We start from the raw sequence: 21,991 nt of genomic DNA, 5'->3' as shown, positions 1-21,991 counted from the left end.
AGAGTGAGTTGAGGTGGGGGGTAGACGAGGAGATGGGATGGTGGGGTGAAGGGGGAGCCACAAACTAGGACAGCATCTGCAGGGCAAAGGCTAATGGAGCCCAGTAATGGCGGGTAGGGGCTGCCCTCGGCTGCTGGAAGCCCCCAAGGGGGCCCCAAATGGCAGAATACCTGGACTCTGCCCGCCACAGGCTGGCACAGTGCCTGGAGCAGGCGTCCTAAGCCTGCATTTTGCCTTTGGGAGTCCCTAGGCCAGGTCCTATGGGACCTCAGAGTCCTCATCAGTAAGAGGAGCGGCCATCACTTCCTGGGCACCTGGGCTGGTTGTGGGAGAGCCAGGTGGAGGAGTGGGGACAGGTGCATCAGCCCCGCCCTCTCAGTTCTCTGTATTAGGTTTTGTTGATGAGGGAGTAGGAACACCAGGGGTCTGGATGGTCTGGGGGCCCTCCTCACAAACCCCCATTCAAAGGGAAGTGGAAGCATTTACTGCTGGGGTCCTCCAGTGAGGGCAGGGTGGCTGGGCCCGCAGAGCTGGGTAGTGGGCTGTGGGGTGAGGTGAGAGACACAAGGAGAAGGTGCTGGTGGGGATATCTGGCAGACATGGGGACACCTGAGGCCTCTTGTGAAGTGAAACCAGACCTCTCTGAGCTGCTGGACACAGGGTATCTGTGGTCCTAACCCCTGGTCGGCTCCTCCCCTTCCCAGAGTCCCAAACCAGCCCCTTTACATAAGACCTGGCAGGCTGGGCCTTGGGTCAGGCCTGAGGCCATGGCCTTCACGGACCTGCTGGACACGCTGGGTGGCGTGGGCCGCTTCCAGCTCATCTACACGGCCCTGCTGCTGCTGCCCTGCAGCCTGCTGGCCTGCCACAACTTCCTGCAGAACTTCACGGCCGCCGTGCCCCCCCACCACTGCCAAGGCCCTGCCAACCACACTGCGGCCACCACCAACGACTCAGGGGCCTGGCTGAGAGCCACCATACCCCTGGACCAGTTTGGGGCCCCCGAGCCGTGCCGACGCTTCACGGAGCCTCAGTGGGCCCTCCTGAGCCCCAACACCTCCGTCCATGGGGCGGCCACAGAGGCCTGCAAAGACGGCTGGGTCTACGACCGCAGCATTTTCCCGTCCACCATCGTGATGGAGGTCTGAGGGGGCCAGGGCAGCGTGGGGGTGCTACTGCCTGAGGCGGCGGCTGGACCATCTCTCTCTCCCCCACAGTGGGACCTGGTGTGTGAGGCCCGCACCCTCCGCGACCTGGCTCAGTCCATCTACATGGCCGGGGTGCTGCTGGGCGCCTTCGTATTTGGCAGCCTTGCTGACAGGTAAGCCGTGGGGGATGAGGGTCCCAGCCACCCAGCCAGGCACCCTCTGCATCTTTATTCATTTTTCTTTGTTAATGTTCATTCATATATTTTTAAATAGATAATACAGTCACATGGTTTAAAATTCCGGAAGGTGTAAGAGAGTACACAGGGAGGTGTCTCTCTCCCTCTCCTACCCCGCCCGCCTGTAACTTCCAGAGGGCGGCCTGGTCTCTGTGTACCTGACCGGAGATATTTCATGATCTTACGCCACCCAAGCAAACATGATGGACGCTCCATCCCCCTTTTCCTGACGAACGCTGGCACAGCCCATGTGTGGTTCTGTACTTGGCTTTTTTCTCACCTGGAGGCCTCTGCATCTTCCTTCAGAAGGTGCTTTCTCATCCTCCCTACTGTCGGTGCTGCCGCCCACCGTGGGGATGAACCAGAGCCAAGCTTAAGGGCCCCTAACGATAGACGATAGACCGCAGCCCCTTCGCAGGAAACGCGACGGGGTGGGCTCAGCCGGAGTCAGCTCCCTCGCCTTCTCCGCCTTCTCGTTCTCCTTCCCTCCTGCCTCTTCCTCCCCTTCTCTCTCTCCCTCTCCTCGCCTACCCCCTCCTCTCCCTGTTGCCAGTTCAGATTTTGGGGTACGAACTTGTATCTCATCTATTGTGTCTTGTATGTCACCAGCCCCCAGTTCAGGCATGTCTCTCAGAGGCGATCCATGAACTTTTATGTAACTGAAATGAATGAATGAATAAATGAATGAGTGTATCATGGGGTGTGTTGAAGAAGAAATGCTGCCCACCCCTTGCTTGGCCTGCTGCGCTCCTGGACCCTCACTCGCAAATGGGGCAGTGCCAAGGCCAGAGTGTAATAAACCTGCTATCCTGGCCTTGGAACCCCCTGTGGTGTGACGAGCTTCCACCCCAACCCAGCCTCCCCAACATGACCAGTTCAAATGAAGGTTTGATCCTGGGGTCCCACTCCCAGCGTAGGCCCTGCCGCGAGCTCGCCACCTGTGAGTTCTGGTTTGAGGCCTCCCTCCCTCCAGAAAGTCACTCAGGGGACCCTCTCACCACTCACTGGACCTGCCTCTGGGTCTTTGCAGAATCCCTGCCCTTCCCCAACCCCGGAAGATGGGGGGCTGGGGAGGGGAACCATTGAAATGCTCCTTGAGGAAGGACCGAAGGAGGAAATAAACACACATCTTTATCATTAATTTTCCTCCACAACCACGCTTCTCCCTCTCCCACCAGCCTCCGCCGCCAGTGCCTGGGTCCCAGCGGATGAGCATTTCTGTTACGGAGGGGTGGCTTTCGGGCGGCAATGGCAGGGAGAGCTTCCTCTCACCCTCCCTCAGCCACCTCCTGAGAGGGCCTCTGACCCTGTGCCCGTGGCCCGGCTCAGGCTGGGCCGCAAGGCGCCCCTGGTCTGGTCATACTTGCAGCTGGCGGTGTCCGGGGCTGCTGCGGCATACTTCAGCTCCTTTGGGGCCTACTGTGCCTTGCGGTTCCTGATGGGAATGACCTTCTCCGGCATCATCCTCAACTCCCTCTCTCTGGGTGAGTCCGGCCAAGGAGGGGCCGGAGGGGAGGGGAGCTCATGGAAGGGGGCGTGGCAGCCCCATTGTCACACATCTGTTTCATCGTGTGGGGTTCTCATCCAGTGACCTCAGCTCAGAGCCTCCCACCAGGATCCTGGGAGCCCGGGGCTCTCTGCGGGGGCGCTGCCAGCAGGGAGCCATGGACCCTGGGTTTCATTTTGCTGTTCGTAAGCTGAGAGGGTTGGGTTTATTTCCCGTGTGGGTTAGTCAACAATAACCGGTTATTAAGCACCTACTGTGTGCCAGACTTAGTACGGCAACACAGAGTGAAATGAGACACAGTGGTTCTTAGGGCTGCAGGCAGCAGCTCTGAGGTATGTGGCTGCAAAAAGAGCAGAATTCACCCAAGCTACAAAGGTGGTGACTCCTTAGCATCAAGGTGGAGACCTGGCCTCCTGGATGCAAGGTGGGAATGTGCCCACGTCCCAAAGCGACAGGGTCAGCCCTCATTCCAGGCTGGTTCCAGATAGCTCCTGGGGGGCTCTGAGAGTCTGCCACCTGCCTGCACTGCCCTCTAATTACTTCATTTGCTCCTGAGGACATCACCAGACCTCGGGGAGTATCTGAGGGATTCAGAAACTGCTGCCAAAGATGGAATGAGCCTTTCATTTCAGGGCTGGGGGAGAAATCCTGGGGCCAGAGAAGCAGATGCACCAGGCTGGCAGCCTCCTCCCCCCCGCCCCCCGCATCAGGAGATCACAGGATCTCAGCAAATCCCAGCCCTCCCGCCTCGTTCTCTGGGGCGAGTGTGCAGTCACAGCTGGTGGAATCTGAAGGCAGGGACAGACATCCAGGGTCCATCTCATGCTAGAATTGCCTGTATAACACACACACACACACACACACACACACACCCTGTATACACACACCCCTATATACATGCACGCATGCGCGCTCACACACATGCACACTACTACGATGTGCCAGGCTCAGTTCTAAGCGCTGAGCTGCAGCAGTGAACAGAGCAGATCTTCGCTTCCATGGAGTCCGCGTTCTCGTGCAGAAAGGCAGATAATAAACAGCATCAAAACACGAGTTCCAAAGTATGTTAGACAGTGACGAGTGCTACCGAGGAATCTAAACCCGGAAAGGGAGTAAGAGCGGCTGGGGTGGAGCGGAGAGTCTGCGGTTTCGTTGAAGCGGTCAGGGAAAGGCCACGCTGAGAGGGGGTCCCTTCGAACAAAGCCTGAAGGAGGTGATGGAGTGGGCGGCTCTGGGGAAGGAACATTCCCGCAAAGGCCCTGAGGGCGGAGCCGGCCCAGTCAGCTCAAGAGCAAGGAGAGCCTTGTGGCTGGAGCAGAGCTGAGGGGTGGGTGACAGGCAGAGTCAGGGAAGTGGGGGTCGGGGGTAGATCCTCAGGCCTTGTTGCCAACTAAGGTGTTCGGTTTAGCCTCTGAGTGAGATGGGAACCTCTGGAGGGTCCTGAGCCGAGAAGAGGCCTGACCTAATCCGGTTGAGCATTCGTCAGGATCCCTCCGGCTGCCACACGGCCGAAGGACAGAAGTAGGTTGGCCAGTTCCAAGGCTCCCGCAGTCACCTAGCCAGAGATGAGGCCAGCTCGGGCCAGGGCAAAGCAACAGAGGAGACAGGAAGAGCTCAGGTTCTGGCTCGACTCTCCAGGTAGAAGCAATAGGATTTGCAGGTAGACGGGGCACAGGAGCTGACTGCTCATGAGAAAACAGCATCCCCATCAACTTATTCCGGTTGCCTTGTGAGAGGGTGCCATGATTCATCCCCCGTGGATGGACACTTACGTTGTTTCTAAGTTTTGCTATTTAGGAAGAAATTATGTAACTAAGAGGCATTAAATTTATTATATTTTCTACCAACTGTTCATATTATTTGCACCTCCCCTCCTTTTTTGGGCTTGTTCATTGTTTTTCTATTGATTTGTAAGAACTCATCCAATATTAGGAAAATTCCCCTTTATCTGTTATTTGAGTTACGATTTTTTTGTCTTTTTTTTTTTTTAAAAGACTTTGCTTATGGTGGTGTTCTTTTTTTTTTCATGCAGACACTTCTTACGAAGTCAAGTTTATTGATCTTTCCTATTATTGCTTCTGGGTTTTGTGACATTCTTAGAAAAGCCTTTCCTGACGCCGAAGATTGAAAAAATATATATACCATGATTTCTTCTAATATTTTGGTGGCTTCTTATTTACATGTGGATCTTAGATCCACCTGAAATTTACCTGGGTGTAAAGAGTGAGCTTTACCTGTGTCTCCGTGGGTCCCCGAGATCATTTCAAATGGCCGCCGTTCTGATCGAGGGCGCGGGGGAATTAACTGCCTGAGCGATGCGTCCGCCGAGCCTCTTGTGCTTTCTCTACAGTCGTGGAGTGGATGCCCACCCAGGGCCGGACCGTGGCGGGGGTCCTGCTGGGGTTCTCCTTCACCCTGGGCCAGCTCATCCTGGCCGGAGTGGCGTACCTGATCCGCCCCTGGCGGTGGCTGCAGTTTGCTGTCTCTGTTCCTTTCCTCGTCTTTTTTCTCTATTCTTGGTACGTCCTGAGCCGAGTGGGTGGGAGGGTGCACCTGTGTGGCCGAGACCTCACCCGTGCCACTGGGAGGCTTGAGGTGTGCAGTGTTAGAGGCCTGCTGCACGTGGTGGGGCCCCAGGCTTCCGAGTCCGCGGGTGGCTGTGGGGGGCTCCGGTAGAACCTCTTCCGTTAGCGTGGGGCTCCGAATATACGAGCGCTTTTACCTTCGTCAACTCCTTTGTGCCTCGCAACAACCCCACAGCGCTTTATAGGAGGGCCCAGCGAGGGCCCATGTCTTATTCAGGGCCACACTTCAGGGGCAGAACCAGCTCCCAAACCAGACCTGTGGAAGTCTCAAGTCCCATGCAGTCTCTAAGTACCCTCAGAGAAGCCGGTGTGCCCTGCAGAGAGCAGGACACTCATCTTTGTCAGGGTCTGGAAGAAGGTGAACGAAGGCCACTTGGGCTTGGGGAATGGAGTGCTCTGCGCTCGGCCCTGGTGCATTCTTCTCTTGGTCCCAGGTGGCTGCCAGAGTCATCCCGATGGCTCCTCCTTCACGGCAAGTCCCAGCTAGCTGTGCAGAACCTGCGGAAGGTGGCTGCGATGAACGGGAGAAAGGAGGAGGGGGAAAGGCTGACTCAGGAGGTAGGCGGGATGCGGGGAAGGAAGGGTAGGCAGTTTTCAGTTTTGCTGGTGGCCTCAAGGTGTGCTAGGATTTAGTAGTCTCACGGGACTCACCCACCCTCCAGGTGAAGAGGCTGAGAATAAGCAGTGGAAAGAGTTCGGGTGTGGCAAAGATATTTAACCGTTAGATGGCTATGTGATCCGGGATAAAAAAAAATTTCACCGCTTTGTTCATCAGACTTATCCATCCGTGCAATGCGGAATAACCCGACTCACATTGACAAGCATCTGAACTTTAAAGAAAATAATAAAATGAATGAAAATATTAAAATAGAGATCATAAAATAGAATTATTCAAGACTCAAAAATAAAAGTACCATGTATTATAAATAAGTGCCATTTATCGAGCCCCATGGCGTCACTATGCTAAGGATTTACATACACCATCTCATTTAATGTCTCATTTTTGCCGATGAAGAAAGTGAAGTTTGGACGGGTCAGGGAATTTGCCTAAGAATGCACCGTGGGAAGTGGCAGAACCACTCAGGACCCTCGCTCTTAACCTTTGGCCAGGACTGTCTCAGAGTCTCTACCAGGAATGGGGCGTGAGGGTCCCGCGGGAACCACAGGTAGCTACTTCAGCCTAATCAACAGGCAGCTCAGGGGCCTCCGCTTCATCCCAAAGCCCTGGAAACAGCCTTTTGAGGGTCATCAGTCCCAGGACAGAAAGGAGACTAGGGCAGCCATCTTGCCAGAGATGTCAATCTTGGCCCTCCTCTCCACGGATGAAAAGTTACCCAGCGGGAAGATAGGGTCCCAGATCTCTCTCTTCCCCTGATCAAGCTCTCCTCGCCCAGGTGGTGAGCTCTTACATCCAGAATGAGCTCACAGGCGTCCGCGCCTCCAACTCGGTCTTGGACCTCTTCCGAACCCCAGGCATCCGCAAGGTCACGTGCTGTCTCATGGTGATCTGGTAGGTGATGGGCTCAGGCCCAAGTCTTTGACCTGAGGCAAGGACACATTTTTTGTCCCTACTGCCAGGTGAGCAGGAAGGAATTCCAACAGGTACATAGATAGGTATGAAGATATGAAATGAATAAAAACACTAAGGCAACCCTTACCGTTAGCACAGACAGGAAGCAAGCAAATCCCAAGGGAAGGGGTTGATTTAAAAACAAACAAAACAAAAACCATTTTGTTTTGCTTGACAGGATGTCCTGGACATTTAAATAGTAGGGGTTGATGTTTGCGAAGCAGGAATTGCAGGCTACAAACTATCCGTTCTCTTGAGTAGACCCAAGTACTCTCCTTAGTGGCAACCAGCTGGGCTCAGGTAGACCAGACCACCCGGGTCACCTGGAGCAAGTCAATTGGCCTCCTGTGCCTCAGTTTCCTACTTATGCACCTGCCCCTATGGTCCCAGTGAGGACTAAAAGTTCAGACATGTAACCCTGCATCTGGTCCCGGGAAACAGGTAAAGAGTCTGTTCTCTGGTTTGAGTCCGGGGCTGTGTCCCCTGTCGCTGGACATGTGGGATGGTCTCCCACCACTCTGCTGCCACTCCTAGGTTCTCCAACTCCATGGCTTACTATGGCCTGTCCATGGACCTGCAGAAGTTTGGGTTCAGCGTATACCTGGTGCAGGTCCTGTTCGGGGTCGTGGACATCCCAGCCATGCTGGTGGCCACTGCCACCATGATTTATGTGGGCCGCCGAGCCACAGTGTCCTCCTTCCTCATCCTGGCCGGGCTCATGGTGATCGCCAACATGTTTGTGCCAGAAGGTGAGCCACCTGCTTCTGCCATTACTTCCTGAAAGCCTCTGGGGTCTGAGGTCTGGTGGGCAACAAATACAACAAGGGAACAGAGAGGCATTCTTCCAGATCCGGAAAGAAAATGACTGTCAGTTTGTAGAATTTCTATTAAGGACTCAGTGCCTCATACCAGCGTCATGATGGAGAATGTACAAAGGACATGGGTCTCTGCCCTCAAAGCATTTACCATCTTGTCAGAGAGATTAGAACGATGCATAAAAACAGCTGGAGAGCCGAAGGAGCTGGTCGGTGTCCACCTGGAGCCTGGCCAGGCAGCATCTCAAGGACTGAGAAGGTCAAGTTTGAACCTCAGCCTTAGGCCCTGGAACAACTGTTTGCAAACCCACCTGTAATTATCACCACCTGGTCACCTTCGAAAACTCCCAGTGCCCAGGGGCTTCAGGTCAAATGCAGTCAGTCTCAGGCGTGGGGCCCAACTCTGCATTTTAAAAACTGTCCAGTGATTCCAGCAAGATGTCAGGGTTGAGTAGCAAAGTCCTGGAGTGTGTGCTAAGCCAAGGGCCCAGCTGTGATCCCAGCCCTGCCCCCACGGCCTTGGGCGGGCTGTCTGGCTTCTCTGTGCTCCAGTTCTCCCTTGTAAACTGGATAAATTATTATTACTATTGGGATCTTGACATATTTTCTTCCAACCTTTTTTCCATTTATAGATTTCGTATTTGGCAAAATTGAGGTACTATTAAATATGTCTATATACAATAATATAAAAAGGATCATACGTGTGTATATATACAAAAAGTATCATTTTTCACATTATATGTTATATGTGTTTTATATATATATATATATATATATATATATATATATATATATATATATATATAAACATGCTTTTCCACATTAGTACAAATGTTTCATGACCCTAATTATATATTATTATATAATATTGCATCTAGATTGGTGGTTTTCAGTTCTGGCTGCACATTAGACTCTACTGGGGCACTATAAAAATATTACCCAAACTCGATCCCAGCCCCAAGGGGCTTTAATGTAACGGAGATGAGTGGGGCTCAGGTGTGGGTGCTTTATCAAGTCTCCCCTCCTGATTCCAGTGTGCAGCCCAAGCTGCCACCGAACCCAGAGTTTTCTTGACCATTGCCTGATGTTGGGCATGACCATTGGGGTTATGCTATTTATAATGAACAGAATGACGGAAGTATTAATGATGGTGGTAACAGCAAACATTTCATGAGTGCTGAGCACTTTGCACTCACGACATTGTGTCAACCTCATGACAAGCCAGTGGAGTAGGTGCTAGTATTTCCCTCATTTTACAGATGAGCATAGGGAGGCTCAGAGAGGTTAAGTAATAGTGACCGAGGTCACCCAGCTGGGTCAGAGCTGAGATTTGACGCCAAGCCTTACCCCAAAGTTTGTCCTGGCTCCCTAGCAGGACTTTGTGACAGATGGAAGTAAGGGAGGAGGCAGAGGTCAGAGAAGGGCAGTGTGGGGACTTCTGGGTCCTAGGTGGGAACATGAGGTGGTGGAAATCCAGGTTCTGGGATCCTGCCCACGGCTTTGCCCATCACGTCTCTGGGTGCCCCCCCCCCCCCCCCCGCCTCCCTTCCTCCCCTCCACCCACCCCCTCAGGTCCCCCCCAGCCCCACCTGGGATTTCCCCCCCCATCCCCCTTCTCACAGGCCTGTTCCCCTTTGGAGCTAGAGCCACCCCCTCCCACAGCTCTGCCTCTCCCCTCCACCAGATATGCAGACTCTGCGCACGGCCCAGGCGGCACTGGGCAAAGGCTGCCTGGCCAGCTCCTTCATCTGCATGTACCTGCACACAGGAGAGCTCTACCCCACAGAGATCAGGTGGGTGCGTGGGGGAAGGCAGAGGAGTGCCTGCCCCAAGCTGGGAGCCCCTGGCACTTCTGGTGACACCTGCTGGCTTGCTGAAGCAACACCCTTCTCCTGCTCTGCCTCCCGGGCACCCCTGGCCCTCTGGGAGTGTCCAGCCCGTGGCCACTGACATGTCCACTGTCCTTCGACAGGCAGATGGGTATGGGCTTTGCCTCAGTCAATGCCCGCTTCGGGGGCCTAGTAGCACCTCTGGTCACCGCAGTCAGGGAGTTCAACGCCATCCTGCCACCTGTGAGCTTCGGGGCCACCTCGCTCCTGGCCGGGCTGGCCGTCTGCTTCCTGGCTGAGACCCGCAACAGACCCCTAGTGGAAACTATCGCTGCGATGGAGAGGAGGTGAGTGAGGGGCCTCTGGGCACAGCGGGAGTGGGGTGCAGTCAAACAGACTGCGGTTCCTATGAAACAGCTGAGTGTTCTCCAGCTTCTGCTAACACGTCAGGGTTGGGGAGCGAGAGCTGTGTGGGAAGGACCAGGCATGCCCACCACCTCCATCTACAGAGGCTTAGCTTTCCACAAGAGCAGACCCAACAACAAATGGCGAAATAGAAATAAGAATCAATGCAGACCAGGAGTAAGGGGAATGTGCGTTGACGTGAAGCCTGGCAGAGAAGTAGGGGTGATGGTCTGGGGGAGGGGAAGGGCAGCGACTTGGAAGCAAAGGCAGGTGCATGTAGCTGCCGTGGCTTTGAATGTGGCTCAGGGCTTCCTGGCAACAGAGAGGGCGACCCCATTAAGGACTTTTTTCTTACTGTTAGAGAGAGAAAGAGATACCACTTCCTTGGGGAGCGTGAAGCTTTTCTTAGCAACTAGCACTAGAAGAAATTTCTCTCCTAGGTCTCCTTAGAGAGGTGATTGAGTGAGGTGACAGCAAAGTCCTTGACAATGTTTTTAAAATAAGTGCCAGAAGGGACTTAATGTGGCTTCTTGAAGCATTTCTCAGCAACAGTGGGCTGTGAAGATGTTTGGTTTTGGGGGAGCAGGGGCGGGGAGAGTAACAGGGTTCACATCCGTAGCTTTCTCTGAGAGCCCATCTTGACCCCACAGCTGAACCCATCTATGCCCAGAGGCCTGTATGGGTGGACTGTGTTTGCAGCCCTTAAAAATGACCCTCTACAAACACCCCTATCTAACCCGAGCTATGGACAAAGGCTGGACTCACACAGATCAAGGATATATTCCTTGGCAAGGCCCGTCGATTCTGCTTCCAAAATACATTTTGAATCCGTCCATCTCTCTCCACCCCTGTGGCCATCCCCCTCCTCCTGGCCACCATCATCTTTCGTCTGGGCAGCTACCGGAGACCCTCTCCACTTTATTCTCGGCACAGAGGGGTCTCTTATAGTGTGACAGTCTTGTCAGGTAAAGACTCACATCGCCCCCTCCTCAGAGCCCTTCATTGCCTCCCCTGGGCACTGAGCATAAAATCTGAAATCTTACAAGATGCTCAGGATGTGACCCCTGCCCACCTCCCCTCAGTCAGCCTGGTCACAATGAGGCTGTTCCCTCTGTCTGGAATGCTCCTCACATTGCTCTTTACCTGCTTGACTCCCATTCATCCCACAGATGTAGGTCCAGGTAGCCTGTCAATCACCCCAGCCAGGGCCTGCTTGCAGGTGCTCTGAGATGTTGTCTTAGGGACCCAAGTACATGAAAAAAGTGATGGGAGAAGTGCCCTCCCCTAATATGACAGAGAGAACCGCTGTAATGGTCTGGCCCGGGCATTTTTAAAATCAGATTTGCTTACCCTGGCTATAGGAACATCCTAGTAATGGGTAATGCCCAATGAAATTTTAGTTTTAGGTAACATAGCTTCCTTTGATCCTGCCAGGAACAATTTATTATAAAACTACCGCATGCTGTTACTGAATATGAAGCAATTAAATTTTGGAGACTATTTACTGAAAATAATTAAAACTTGTATAGTAGTTGATAACAAAGCCTTCCTTTTTTATGACTGTTTGCTGATTCGGTCTGATGGGGTTGGTTCTGTTGGGAGCCTGTTCTTCCCAGCGGGTAAGGAAGCATTTGCACAAATTGAAAAGCTGATATCCAGGAAGTGCAGGAAGCTCTTTTAAGCTCAACAAAAATTGCTTAGTAGTCTCATATTTTCCATTGCTTCTATTGCTAATTTTTAAAAATTGTATATATGTATGTGGGTGTGATTTGGAACAATTTCGAATGTTCAGAAATGCTAGTGCCAGAAAAAAAACTTTTTATTATTATTTTTTGGAAAGATAATAGACAGTTAGTTGCTTGTGTTTACATTGTACAATTCAAAGATTTTTTTCAATTATAGTTGGCGTACAATAATACACAGTTTCAGTTTGTGCAGCATAGTGATCAGAGAGCCACATAACTCACAAAGTGGTCACCCCACTAAATCTAGTCCCCCTCTTCTCCCTTATATAGTTATTACATTATTAACCATCTCCCCATGCTACGCCCTACATCTCCATGTCTATTCTGCAACCATCCGTCTGTACCTCTTAATCCTGTTTTTGTCCCCCCAACTCCCCTCCCATCTAGTATCCCTCTAAATGTTTTCTGTATCTATGAGTTTATTTCCACTTTTGTTGTTGTTGCTGTTGATTTTTTTCTTTAGATGCCACATGTACATGAAATCATGCAATATTTGCCTTTCTCTCTATCCGACCCATTTCATTCAACGCAAGACTCTCTAGGTCCAGCAAGGCAATATTTTCAGAAAAAGAACTTTTTTTCTGAACCGTCTGTGAGAGAGTTGTTGACATCCCTTCCAATGCTTTGATTGGAACCTTCTCCCACTTCACCACGATATGACCACCACAGACAGAACATTCATGTCGACGTGTGACCACCATTTAATCCTTGCCAATTCCCCATCCCCCAACAACGTCCTATGAAGCGGGAGGATCCAGTTCAGAATCACGAGTGGCGTTCGGTTGTCCTATCTCCTTCAGGCTAGACGAAGTCCTCAGATGTTCTTCGACTTTACCGTTCCAACAATTACAAAGGGTTTTATAACTGGAAGGGCTGACAAGACTCCACAGAGCACACTTATCTAAGGCTTTCCTGAAACAAAGGACACAATATAGTAGGAGGAAGAACATACAGGCAAAAGGGAGCCTCGGGGCACCCGGTTGCATTTGCTGGGGTCCTCTCTTCTTCCCAGGGTGTGTTTTATTTCTGTATCACAAGCTATCAGATGAACAGGAGATATCTTATCTCAGGGAAGCCAAGGGACAAGTTTGCTGAAGGGTCTTTCGGAATTCCGCTGGCCATAGCCCAAACCAGTATGTCACCAAGTAAACTAGATGCAGACCACGGAGCTTGTTTAGCAGGTGGAACGGGCTAGCAGCTTGGGGAAACAGCCCACTCTTGAGTGGACCCTGGCAGAAACGCGTCCAGATGTGGCCATGTCATGAGTTGGAAAGATTAGTAAATGCTGCTCAGGAAGGTTTTGCAGAGCTGGAGGCTGAGGCTTTTACCTGGTGTTTAATCTAGACTTTTTGAAATCTAATTAATGTATTCGATTATTATTCGTTGAGTTCCTATTATGTGCAGACACAGTGCTAAGTGTGGAGTATAGAGGGCATGTGATCTGTGCCCTCTTGGAGCTTAGGAAAGAGAGAGACACATGGGCTTCTTCTGCAGCCTGTCTGGGCTTCTTCTCCACAGCGCCTGTCCAAGCAAACATGAGTCAGAAAGGACTGTCCTCGTTTTAGTTTGGCAAGAGATGGCGAGGTTCGGGAAGGGGAGGCGAGAGAGAGCCTCTCTCCCGAGTCCGTCAGATGGAGCTTCAGATATTCAGACAATAAGAATTTAAGAACTCCTGAGCCCACCTCATTTTTCTCAATTTTTAATCTCATCAAATAATTATGCGTGTCGGTCACAGACCTGGGATGTCGAGGATTAAGATGAGAAAAAAAAGCGACCTCTTTCTAGGGTTCAGGTTACCCATCCCCAAGACGACAGCAAGCCAAGAGGGATTAGTGCTCACGTACTTACAACACTGGTTCCGAGGTAAAGATATAGGTGGACTTCCCCCAGATTTATTTCATAGGCTGACAAAGCTCCATTTGTCAATGATTTATTTCTATGTAAATGGCCATATCCTTCATTAATCACAAGACCAGATACTGTTTCCTCAAAATGATCTGAATGCCTGGGGTGGTTCTAGAGTCAGCCAGGTCCCGGTGACCCGCTGGGCTTATGTCCCAGTTTGTTGGAGCCAAATAGCAAAGGAACAGTTGACTCACCCTGTTCAAAAAATTCTCTTGTGTAAGAACAGAACATTCACAACGGAGGAAACGTCGGTAAGAAGTAACAGAGAAGTATCCACCTCAGTCATAATCAAAGACATGCAAGTTAAAACAGGGAGATGCCATTTTTAAATATTCAATAAGGAAAGATTTTAAAACCCAGTACTGGTCAATGCAGGAGATGTGTGGGTAGGGGGAGGAAACTCCTGCACCCTTTCTGGAAGGTTCTTTGGCATTACCGATCATGAGCTGTAATAATTTCCATATTCTTCTAAGCAGCAATGACATTTCCTGGAATCTGCCCTAAGAAAATAAGCTGAAATGTGAACAATGTTTATTTACAAGGATATTTATCATGATGCTTAATGTACCAGGAAAAAAATGTAAACTCTCCAAATATCCAACGGTTTATTGTGCAAGAGCTCAAAGTTCTGTTGTTGGTTAAGAGTTCTGTTGGCCTAGGAATATTTATAATATTCTGTTAAACAGTATATTATAATTACTTAGGATATTTTCCTATTCATGTCAAGAAATGGAGAAAGAAATATACTAAAATGATGACAGTAGTTGCTTCAAAGTGTGAGTGACTTTCTATTGTTTTCCTGGCTCTTTACTTTTTTTTTTTTTTTTACACCTACAGCACCTGGTCTTCATACCTGGTCTCCCATCCAAGTACTAACCAGGCCCGACCCTGCTTAGCTTCCGAGATCAGATGAGATAGGGCACGTTCAGAGTGGCATGGCCGTAGACTGCTTTACATTTTAAAAATTATCTCCAAATTATCTATGTCGAGCAGGTTTTCTTTAGTAATCAGCGGGAAAGAGGCATACAATACAAATATTTGTAAGATTTCAGTTAAGTCTTTTCCCAGACCCAGGGCAGCCCGCCTTTGGGCCTAGAAGCTAAGGATGGGACCTGGGACCCTTGGTGCTCCATAAAGCTGCTAAAATGGTGGGAAGACTCAGAAGAGTGGCGGCCTGGCCTGGAGATATTTCCAGGGCTCCAACGGGTGACCTTCCACAGTGCTCCTCCCACTGGTGGGGGTGCTGGGGAGGTGAGGGGTAGGGGGATAGGTTTTCAGCCTTTCAAGGTCACCTCTCCACCGAGGCCAAAGCCCACGCCCTTGGCCAGCTGGGACCTCCCACCACCTTCCCACCCATGGTACGCACCAGCTGCATGGCTGACTCAAACATGTTTTTAATGCAAATTTTATTATATTTCAGACATTCAAAAAGAAGACCATGGATTTCAGGTCACACAATGGGCCAGCTCTCGTCATCTTTGCTCATTTGACAAGTTTTAAAATGGGCGCTGAGAGGGGTAGCTTCATAGTGTAGTGTTTAGTATGTCTGCTTTACACACAGAAGGACCTGGGTTCGCACCCCAGGTGGAGACACGGGCCAGGCCCCCCGAGTGCGCCGGAGACACCCCACCTTCAGAAATCCAGTTCTGGGGAAACAGCACCATCCATAGGTCAGGGGTGGAAGGAAGGGGGGAATTAAAGAGGGGGAGAAAAATGATGCTGAGCAAGCCTGACCATTGCAGCAGTCGAATCTGGACATGGTCTGCCTCTGGGTTCCTAGAAACCTTCTTTGCAAGGGATGGGGAATCTATTAAACAGGACTTGGGGGAAACAGGCCCCTGCCTCTCAGCCCCCACCCACAGGCACACGACAGGTAAAACCAACAAGCTAATGACGCCAAGCCAAGAGGCAGAGTCGGGAAGACTAGAAGCTTTAAAGAGCAGAAAGGACGGACCTGGGACCGGAAGAAAGAACTGTTTCTTTGTGATTATGTTAATAATCACACACAAAAAAGTGGCTTAAACCATTGAACTAAAAGACTAGAAACATAAAGTTCTAAAAACAGAACCAGCTAAAAATAGACAAGATAAATCAGCAAGATAGGTAGATGATTAAAACAAAAAGATAATGAAAACTGACTGCTTGATAGAATAAACGATTTCCAGTCTGTGCAATACCAGGATAAAATAAAACTGGAACCAAATCATTTGCATCATTTCAAAGACTGGAGGGTTAAAAGAGGAAAAGGCCGGCTGGAGCTGGTCAAAGGGCAGAAAGCCCTACGTGGCAGGCAGCCTTTGAGCTATTTGAAAGGCTATTCCAGGGGACTTCCCTGCCCTCCCCTCCCCTGGCTCTGGCACACCAGCTCTGTCCCTCCCTGCCTGCTGCGCTGGCTGACTCTCCACCTGGGGCAGGGGATGACAGGCACTGGAAATGCCCGGTCTCCAGTCTCTGCTGGTGCTCCTGTCCATGGCGAGTCCTGGATGGGTGACCTTGGGCGCATCTGGCCTTAGGTCCTCTTGGGAAAGCTCTTTGACCCTGCAGCTTTTCCAAGTCTAGCTCTAACCAGCCAGGCCAGCCGCGGCCGGCCCCCAGACCTCAGGAATGGAGCAAGGAGGGGACTTGGGGACAATGGAGACACATTCTTGTGCGTGGCACAAACACACCCTCGGATGTCATGTATACACCACCTGCCCCTCGCCACCTCCCTTCTACCTTCCCATGTCACTTTTCCATTTGCTTTTTCATTTAAACAGAGTCAGAGAAGGCCTTTCCAAGAAGGATGTGGAGGGGAAGAGTGAGGAGATTTCTCTTCAGCAGCTGGGAGCTTCTGCCCTCAAGGAAACCATCTAAGCTTCCAAGAGCCTGGCACCTGTTGGTGGCATCTCAGCCAGTGTCCAGACAGCTCCCCGGGGCATCTTCTGACACTGACCAGGGATGAGGTCGGCCAAGGACCATGGTGGCTCTGCCAGCCCATGACAGAGTCATCCGTAAACTGGGGCTGGGGCTCCCAGAGGAAACCCAACAGCAGACACCACGGGCATCGTGAATGTGTAGAAAGTCGGGGGAAACCGCTTCAGAGGGACGCTTCCTTCCTCACTGCTGACTCTGCCCCTTAAAACCTCTCTGTTCATTCTTGTTTCACCTGAAGACACTGTGTTTCTGAAGGGTTATGGTGACACTTCTGCCTCCGGTTGTCCCTGGAACAGCCCCACTTGCTTGTCCTTGAGAAACTTCCAGAACTCACTGCGCTGCACTCATTAGGCGTTTACTCTCTCCTGCCTTACGCGATTAAAGCTCTCTCCCCCTGGGTGTGTGTGACTTGCCTCCTTGAGGGCAAATGGCTCCACGGCAGAGCCTTCTTGCCCCACGCAAGGATGAACTCAGTCTCGGGTGATGCATGGCAACCGCCACCCATGGTTGTGTCCCTAGGAATACCACTTTGCAGAAGTCACACAGAGGGGTGAATCTCGGTTTGGTACAGTGTCCTTCTGACCTCAGATCCATTTCTAATCCAGATGTTGGACATGTGCCTACATCCTTGATCTTGACCTTCACCAGAATTCAGATTAGATTCACGAAGAATTCAAATCCTGGCCCACTGGGTGGCCATGGACAAGTTTCCTTGTCTAACCCCTTCCTTCTGGAGTTGCCAGAGAATCAAACCAGATCAGTGCTCAGTCTCCTTCAGTCAAGGAAAAAGACAATCTAGGAAAGAAGTTGGAATATCACAGTTTACGTAGGAAACACTGCAACCTACCATTTCGCCAAGGTCCGTCTTTAGGCACCTTAGCCCTTGGCACAGAGCTAGAGTGAGACTCTTCTAGAAGCCATCCCAAGGTCTCGCCTTGGTGCATCAAATCCTCAGTCCTTCCCATAGGCGTAAGCTTTTTCCCAAAAATCCGCTATGTGAACGTTCCCGTTTGCATTGTTCTCAACCCACAGCCTTCAGCAGATCAGTACATCTGAAAAGGGGAGGGCTGCTGTGCCTGGTCATACTTTAAGATTCATCTTGGGAGTCACCTCTTCCAGGCAGCACTCCCTGACCTCCTCTGCCTGCCTCTGGGCACCCGTGATGCCCTTTACATATCCTCCCCAGGCACAGCAGCCCCCCACCTTCCTCTCCAGCTGTCCTTGAGCACGCAGTCATCACTGTTGGGATGTTAGAGTCCATCGACAAAGAGGCGCTGAGCATAAAGCCTCCTTCATTTGCAAGGGAACACCTCTCGTGATGAGTCCTGATTACTTTTAACGAATAAGGTAATATATAAAGAATATGACTTTTCTGGGTGAATTTTTATTATTTCTAGACAGAAGTTTCTAGAGTAGTCCTGTGCAAGAAAGGATGACTCTGTGAACACACACACACACACACACACACACACACACAGACAACACCATGACAGAATGCTTCCATTGTTATCTCTTCAGGACAGACTTTCATGGGCTGCCTGACCTCAGGGCCACTTCTCCCTTTAGCAAGCACTCACTCAACAGCAACCCAAGATCAGTTATATAATCCTAGCCCACACCCAGCCTTACCTAGAGAGAGAACCCAGCCAGTTCTCCTGGGTCCCCAGGCAGGGCTCCTAGGGTTCCTAGCATACCCCTCCCCTCTCCTAGAACACAGGGGTTCACAGAAGAACTTGCCGAGGATTATAATACAGACCTATCGAGCAGAAACAGAGCAGGTTGAGAGAAAGGCAGCCAACCCGCGTGGTCTTGGCCCAGGGCTGGCTTCAAGCACAGGGCCCCTCTGGCATGAGCTGGGAATGACTGCGAACACAGCCGGCTTCATGGGTGTGCAGCCCGTGCAGCTGCACTGGGCCCCACGCTCAGAGGGGTCCCACATTTGGTTCAATGCCCTGGTGTTGCCATCCTGAAATTCTTAATCATTTTTGAACAAGGAACCCTGCATTTTCATTTTGCATTGGGCCTCTCCAATTTTGAAGTGGGCCTGTCTGCATGAAGCCAGACCTTTTGCATGGCCAGTGTTCATCTGGGAGATGGAACAGGCAAGGAGAAGGGACATGGAGAGAAAATGAGTGGGGAGAGCCAAGAGTGGGCTGCAGGGCCACCCAGAGCCCCCTGGAGCTCGGGCATTTCAGGGGTGAATACTAGTTTGTTGCAAATAAATCGCTGCTCAGAGACACTGAGAACACGTAGCAAAGGTTTCTGTGTTGTCCCTTTGTTTCACCATAACGTTGACCGTTCATTTTCTTCCCAAACTTGTGCCTAACTTCATGTAAACAGGTAAAAACTAAGAACTGACAGATGCCCTTTTTTTTGGTTGCAAACCAAACATTCGGTTTTATTTTTAATTTTTTAATTTTCTGACAGATTCCTTCAATGAAGCATTGAAGCAAGAATGTCAATGTTTGAAAGTAAATTCAATCAGCCGATTTGTAATGATAATTTTTTATTTAATAAGCCAGACAGGATACTGTTGTTTAGCAGCAAGCCAGACTGCATGGGATACATTTCTGATGTTCAAAAAGCAAGAGTCACTTTATGACATAAGAGATACTTACATATCACACACGGTAGTAGAAATAGCTAAATTTTCTCTTTTATCTGAAAAAGGTGTAAAATGTTATAGATTTTTTTTACCTGATTAGGAAAAGAGATATAACTAATAAACTTTAAATAAATTAGTCAAAAGAAAACGAGATAAAGAATCATGAAAGAATGGAATATCAGAGTCAGCCTAATAATTATGGAAATAGCATGTCAGAGTAAGCTCGGTGTAACTACTAAGACAAATTAAATATCTGCTGTTTGCTAAAAGTAGGGGATGTATAATAACTGTAGCTTTAACTCCATATAAACAGCTGAAATTACACCACAGTTTTGTGGCCACTTGCTAGCTACCTGCATGCATTCAGGGAATTTGCTTTGTTCAGTGATAAAAACCCAGCTAATTCCCAAAAAACAAAACAGAAAAACAAAGCAGCCTTCTTGACAGCTGCATCTTCCAAGCCTACCTTGCATACTGTCTTGTCTTTCTGAAAGCGTATACTGTTCCCAGAATCAGCCAGAACCTTTGGGTTTATTAAACTTGCTAACCCTCCATGCAAGAAAGCCAGCGTGCTTGAGGCACCAGTGCTCCTCCTGCCAGATCTTCTGGTGAAAACTGTCGAAGAGGGAACGGCACCCCCACTGGGCCACCATCCCCACCTTGAAGGAGAGGGGTCAAGAGGTGCAGCTGTTCTTTCATAAATGGGGCAGGGGTTGCAGGGGGGCGAAGGGAGACTGGGGGAACACAGTGAAAATGAGTCACCTTGGGTTGCCCTCCAGTGTTTGCTAAAGAGAGAAGCAGAGTTCATCTTGCACGTTCGCATGATCCATGGAGGCCCAACTCGACTCACACAATGTCACCTGTAAGGATGAGATAAACATCCAAAACTAGGGGCCCAGCTCTGTCCTACCCTGGTTCTGGAAGAACAGTAACGTCGTGTCCTAAGGAAGAATGTCTAGATGCTAGATGTCCATTTTTTTCTTTTTGCACACAGTACTCTCGAAATAAACAAGTCCCTTTTTCCCCGCTAAATTCCTGCAGTAGAGAGTGTTTAATTCAATGAAAACATTCAAGTAAGCTGACCATAATCCAGGGCCACCTAACCCATACATCACCTTGAGTGAACTTGAGAAAGGTACACCCTCCATGCAGAAGCAGCTCCCTGGGCACCCAGCTTAGTGAGTGACTGGTGCCTTTGTACAAGTTAGAAAGACTTCCACCCCTGCCCCACCCCCCCACCCGGGTAGACACGGCTTCACAGCGGGATGCATAGCTTGGTCAGCAAACAAGGGCTTGATTTCAGCACCCCATCCCCACCCCATTCGGCCAGATACTTTTGCTCAGTGAACAGCCTGCACGAATGCCCTCAGAGGTTCTGCTCAGTCTCTAAACATCAAGCTCTTCTCCAATAGGAGGAAAGCAATTCGTCTGGCCTAATTCTTATCGTGTGCGATTTACTGATAATTCTTAAAACCTCACAGCAATAATTACTTTAAAAAAGAAGAAGAAGAAGAAGAAGAAGAGGCTCGTTAACTCAAGAGAATCTCGGGAAATTTTCAAGTTATATAAAAGGAAGTTAAAAAAATCAGACAAGACTCAGAAAGATATTTGGAAGAAGATACAGTAGAGGGATAGGTGACGTGGTCTCTAGAGTTGGGTGGAGAACAGTTCAGATTCTGGCTACATGACCTTCGACAAGTCCCTTACTGAGATAATAATGTGTACCTCCTAGGGCTATTCTGAAGATTAAAGGAGTTAACATTCATTGATTCATACTTCCTTATTGAGCACTTCTCACATGCCAGGCACTGAAACACAACTGTGAGTATACAGTCAGGGCCCCCACCATCCTCTAGTGTGGGCCAAAAAATAATACCGAGCTTCCATTAGAATAAGAGTTATCAAAGGGTATGAGGGAGGATAAGCGATCTGGTCAGATGGGACGGGGTTAGTTTCTCGTTGGTCTGTGATCTGAAGAAAGTGTGGGAGGTACCAGGCAACGAGAGAGGTGAAGAGAGATATAGGCAGAGGAAAGGCCAGTGCGAGACTGTGGCTCTTTCATGGAAGCGAGGCCACTGGGGCTGGAGCATCGAAATTAAGTGGGAGAGCAATACCAGAGGAAGCTAGAGAGAGGGAGCTGGGACCAGACTGGGCAGAGTCTTGAGGCCTTGATAGGGATGTGGTTCTTCAGACATCCTGTGAGCAATGGAAGGGAAGGATGAAGCGAAAGGATCAAACAGCAATGCAATGGAGTAGAAAATAGACTGGAAGGGAGCCAGAGTGCTGTGGGGACCAGTTAGGTCATTCCAGCCATCCAGGTGAGATAGGATGATAGCCTGGATCAGGATGGTGGTGATGGAGAGAGGAAAATGGGTTTTATTGTGGAGAGAAGAGGGAAATAAACAGGACAGATCATGGGAGGGGATGAGAGCTTTATCCAGGTGACTCCTAGACTTCTGTCATAAGCACCTAGATGGACGTCGGTGTCATCTGCTGGGACAGGCTATGCCAGAAGGTGACCGAGTTGCAGGGGAAGACCCTAAATGAGTTTACGGAAGACTGAATTTAAGATGCTTCCTCTCGAGAGGACACACCAAGAAAGCAGTTGTGCCTGCATCTCTGGTCTCAGAGGAAAGACCCCGGTTAGAGATAAAAATCCACGAGTCATTCATGGCAGACGATACCTGAAGCCATAGCTGTGGATGAGGCAGCCTCGATACCACCTCGG

At 50.2% G+C, this 21,991-nt stretch overlaps 1 protein-coding gene and 1 pseudogene across 1 annotated transcript; one reads left to right on the top strand and one right to left on the bottom strand.

The window, feature by feature from the left end:
* The first annotated feature begins 727 nt into the window (after nucleotides 1–727).
* On the top strand, nucleotides 728–17,326 carry LOC120584868 (solute carrier family 22 member 20). The gene is made up of 10 exons (XM_039840971.1): nucleotides 728–1,142; nucleotides 1,218–1,321; nucleotides 2,714–2,868; nucleotides 5,242–5,410; nucleotides 5,911–6,034; nucleotides 6,871–6,986; nucleotides 7,581–7,795; nucleotides 9,546–9,654; nucleotides 9,834–10,037; nucleotides 16,502–17,326. The coding sequence occupies exons 1-10, from the start codon at nucleotides 768–770 to the stop codon at nucleotides 16,596–16,598; spliced, it is 1,668 nt and encodes a 555-aa protein (XP_039696905.1). The 5' UTR covers nucleotides 728–767; the 3' UTR covers nucleotides 16,599–17,326.
* On the bottom strand, nucleotides 14,574–14,692 carry LOC120584889 (uncharacterized; annotated as a pseudogene).
* Nucleotides 17,327–21,991: the final 4,665 nt, after the last annotated feature.

Source organism: Pteropus medius, unplaced genomic scaffold, assembly GCF_902729225.1.
Source record: "Pteropus medius unplaced genomic scaffold, Ma_sr-lr_union100, whole genome shotgun sequence".
Lineage (NCBI taxonomy): Eukaryota > Metazoa > Chordata > Mammalia > Chiroptera > Pteropodidae > Pteropus > Pteropus medius.
This window is presented reverse-complemented; position numbering and strand designations above follow the sequence as displayed.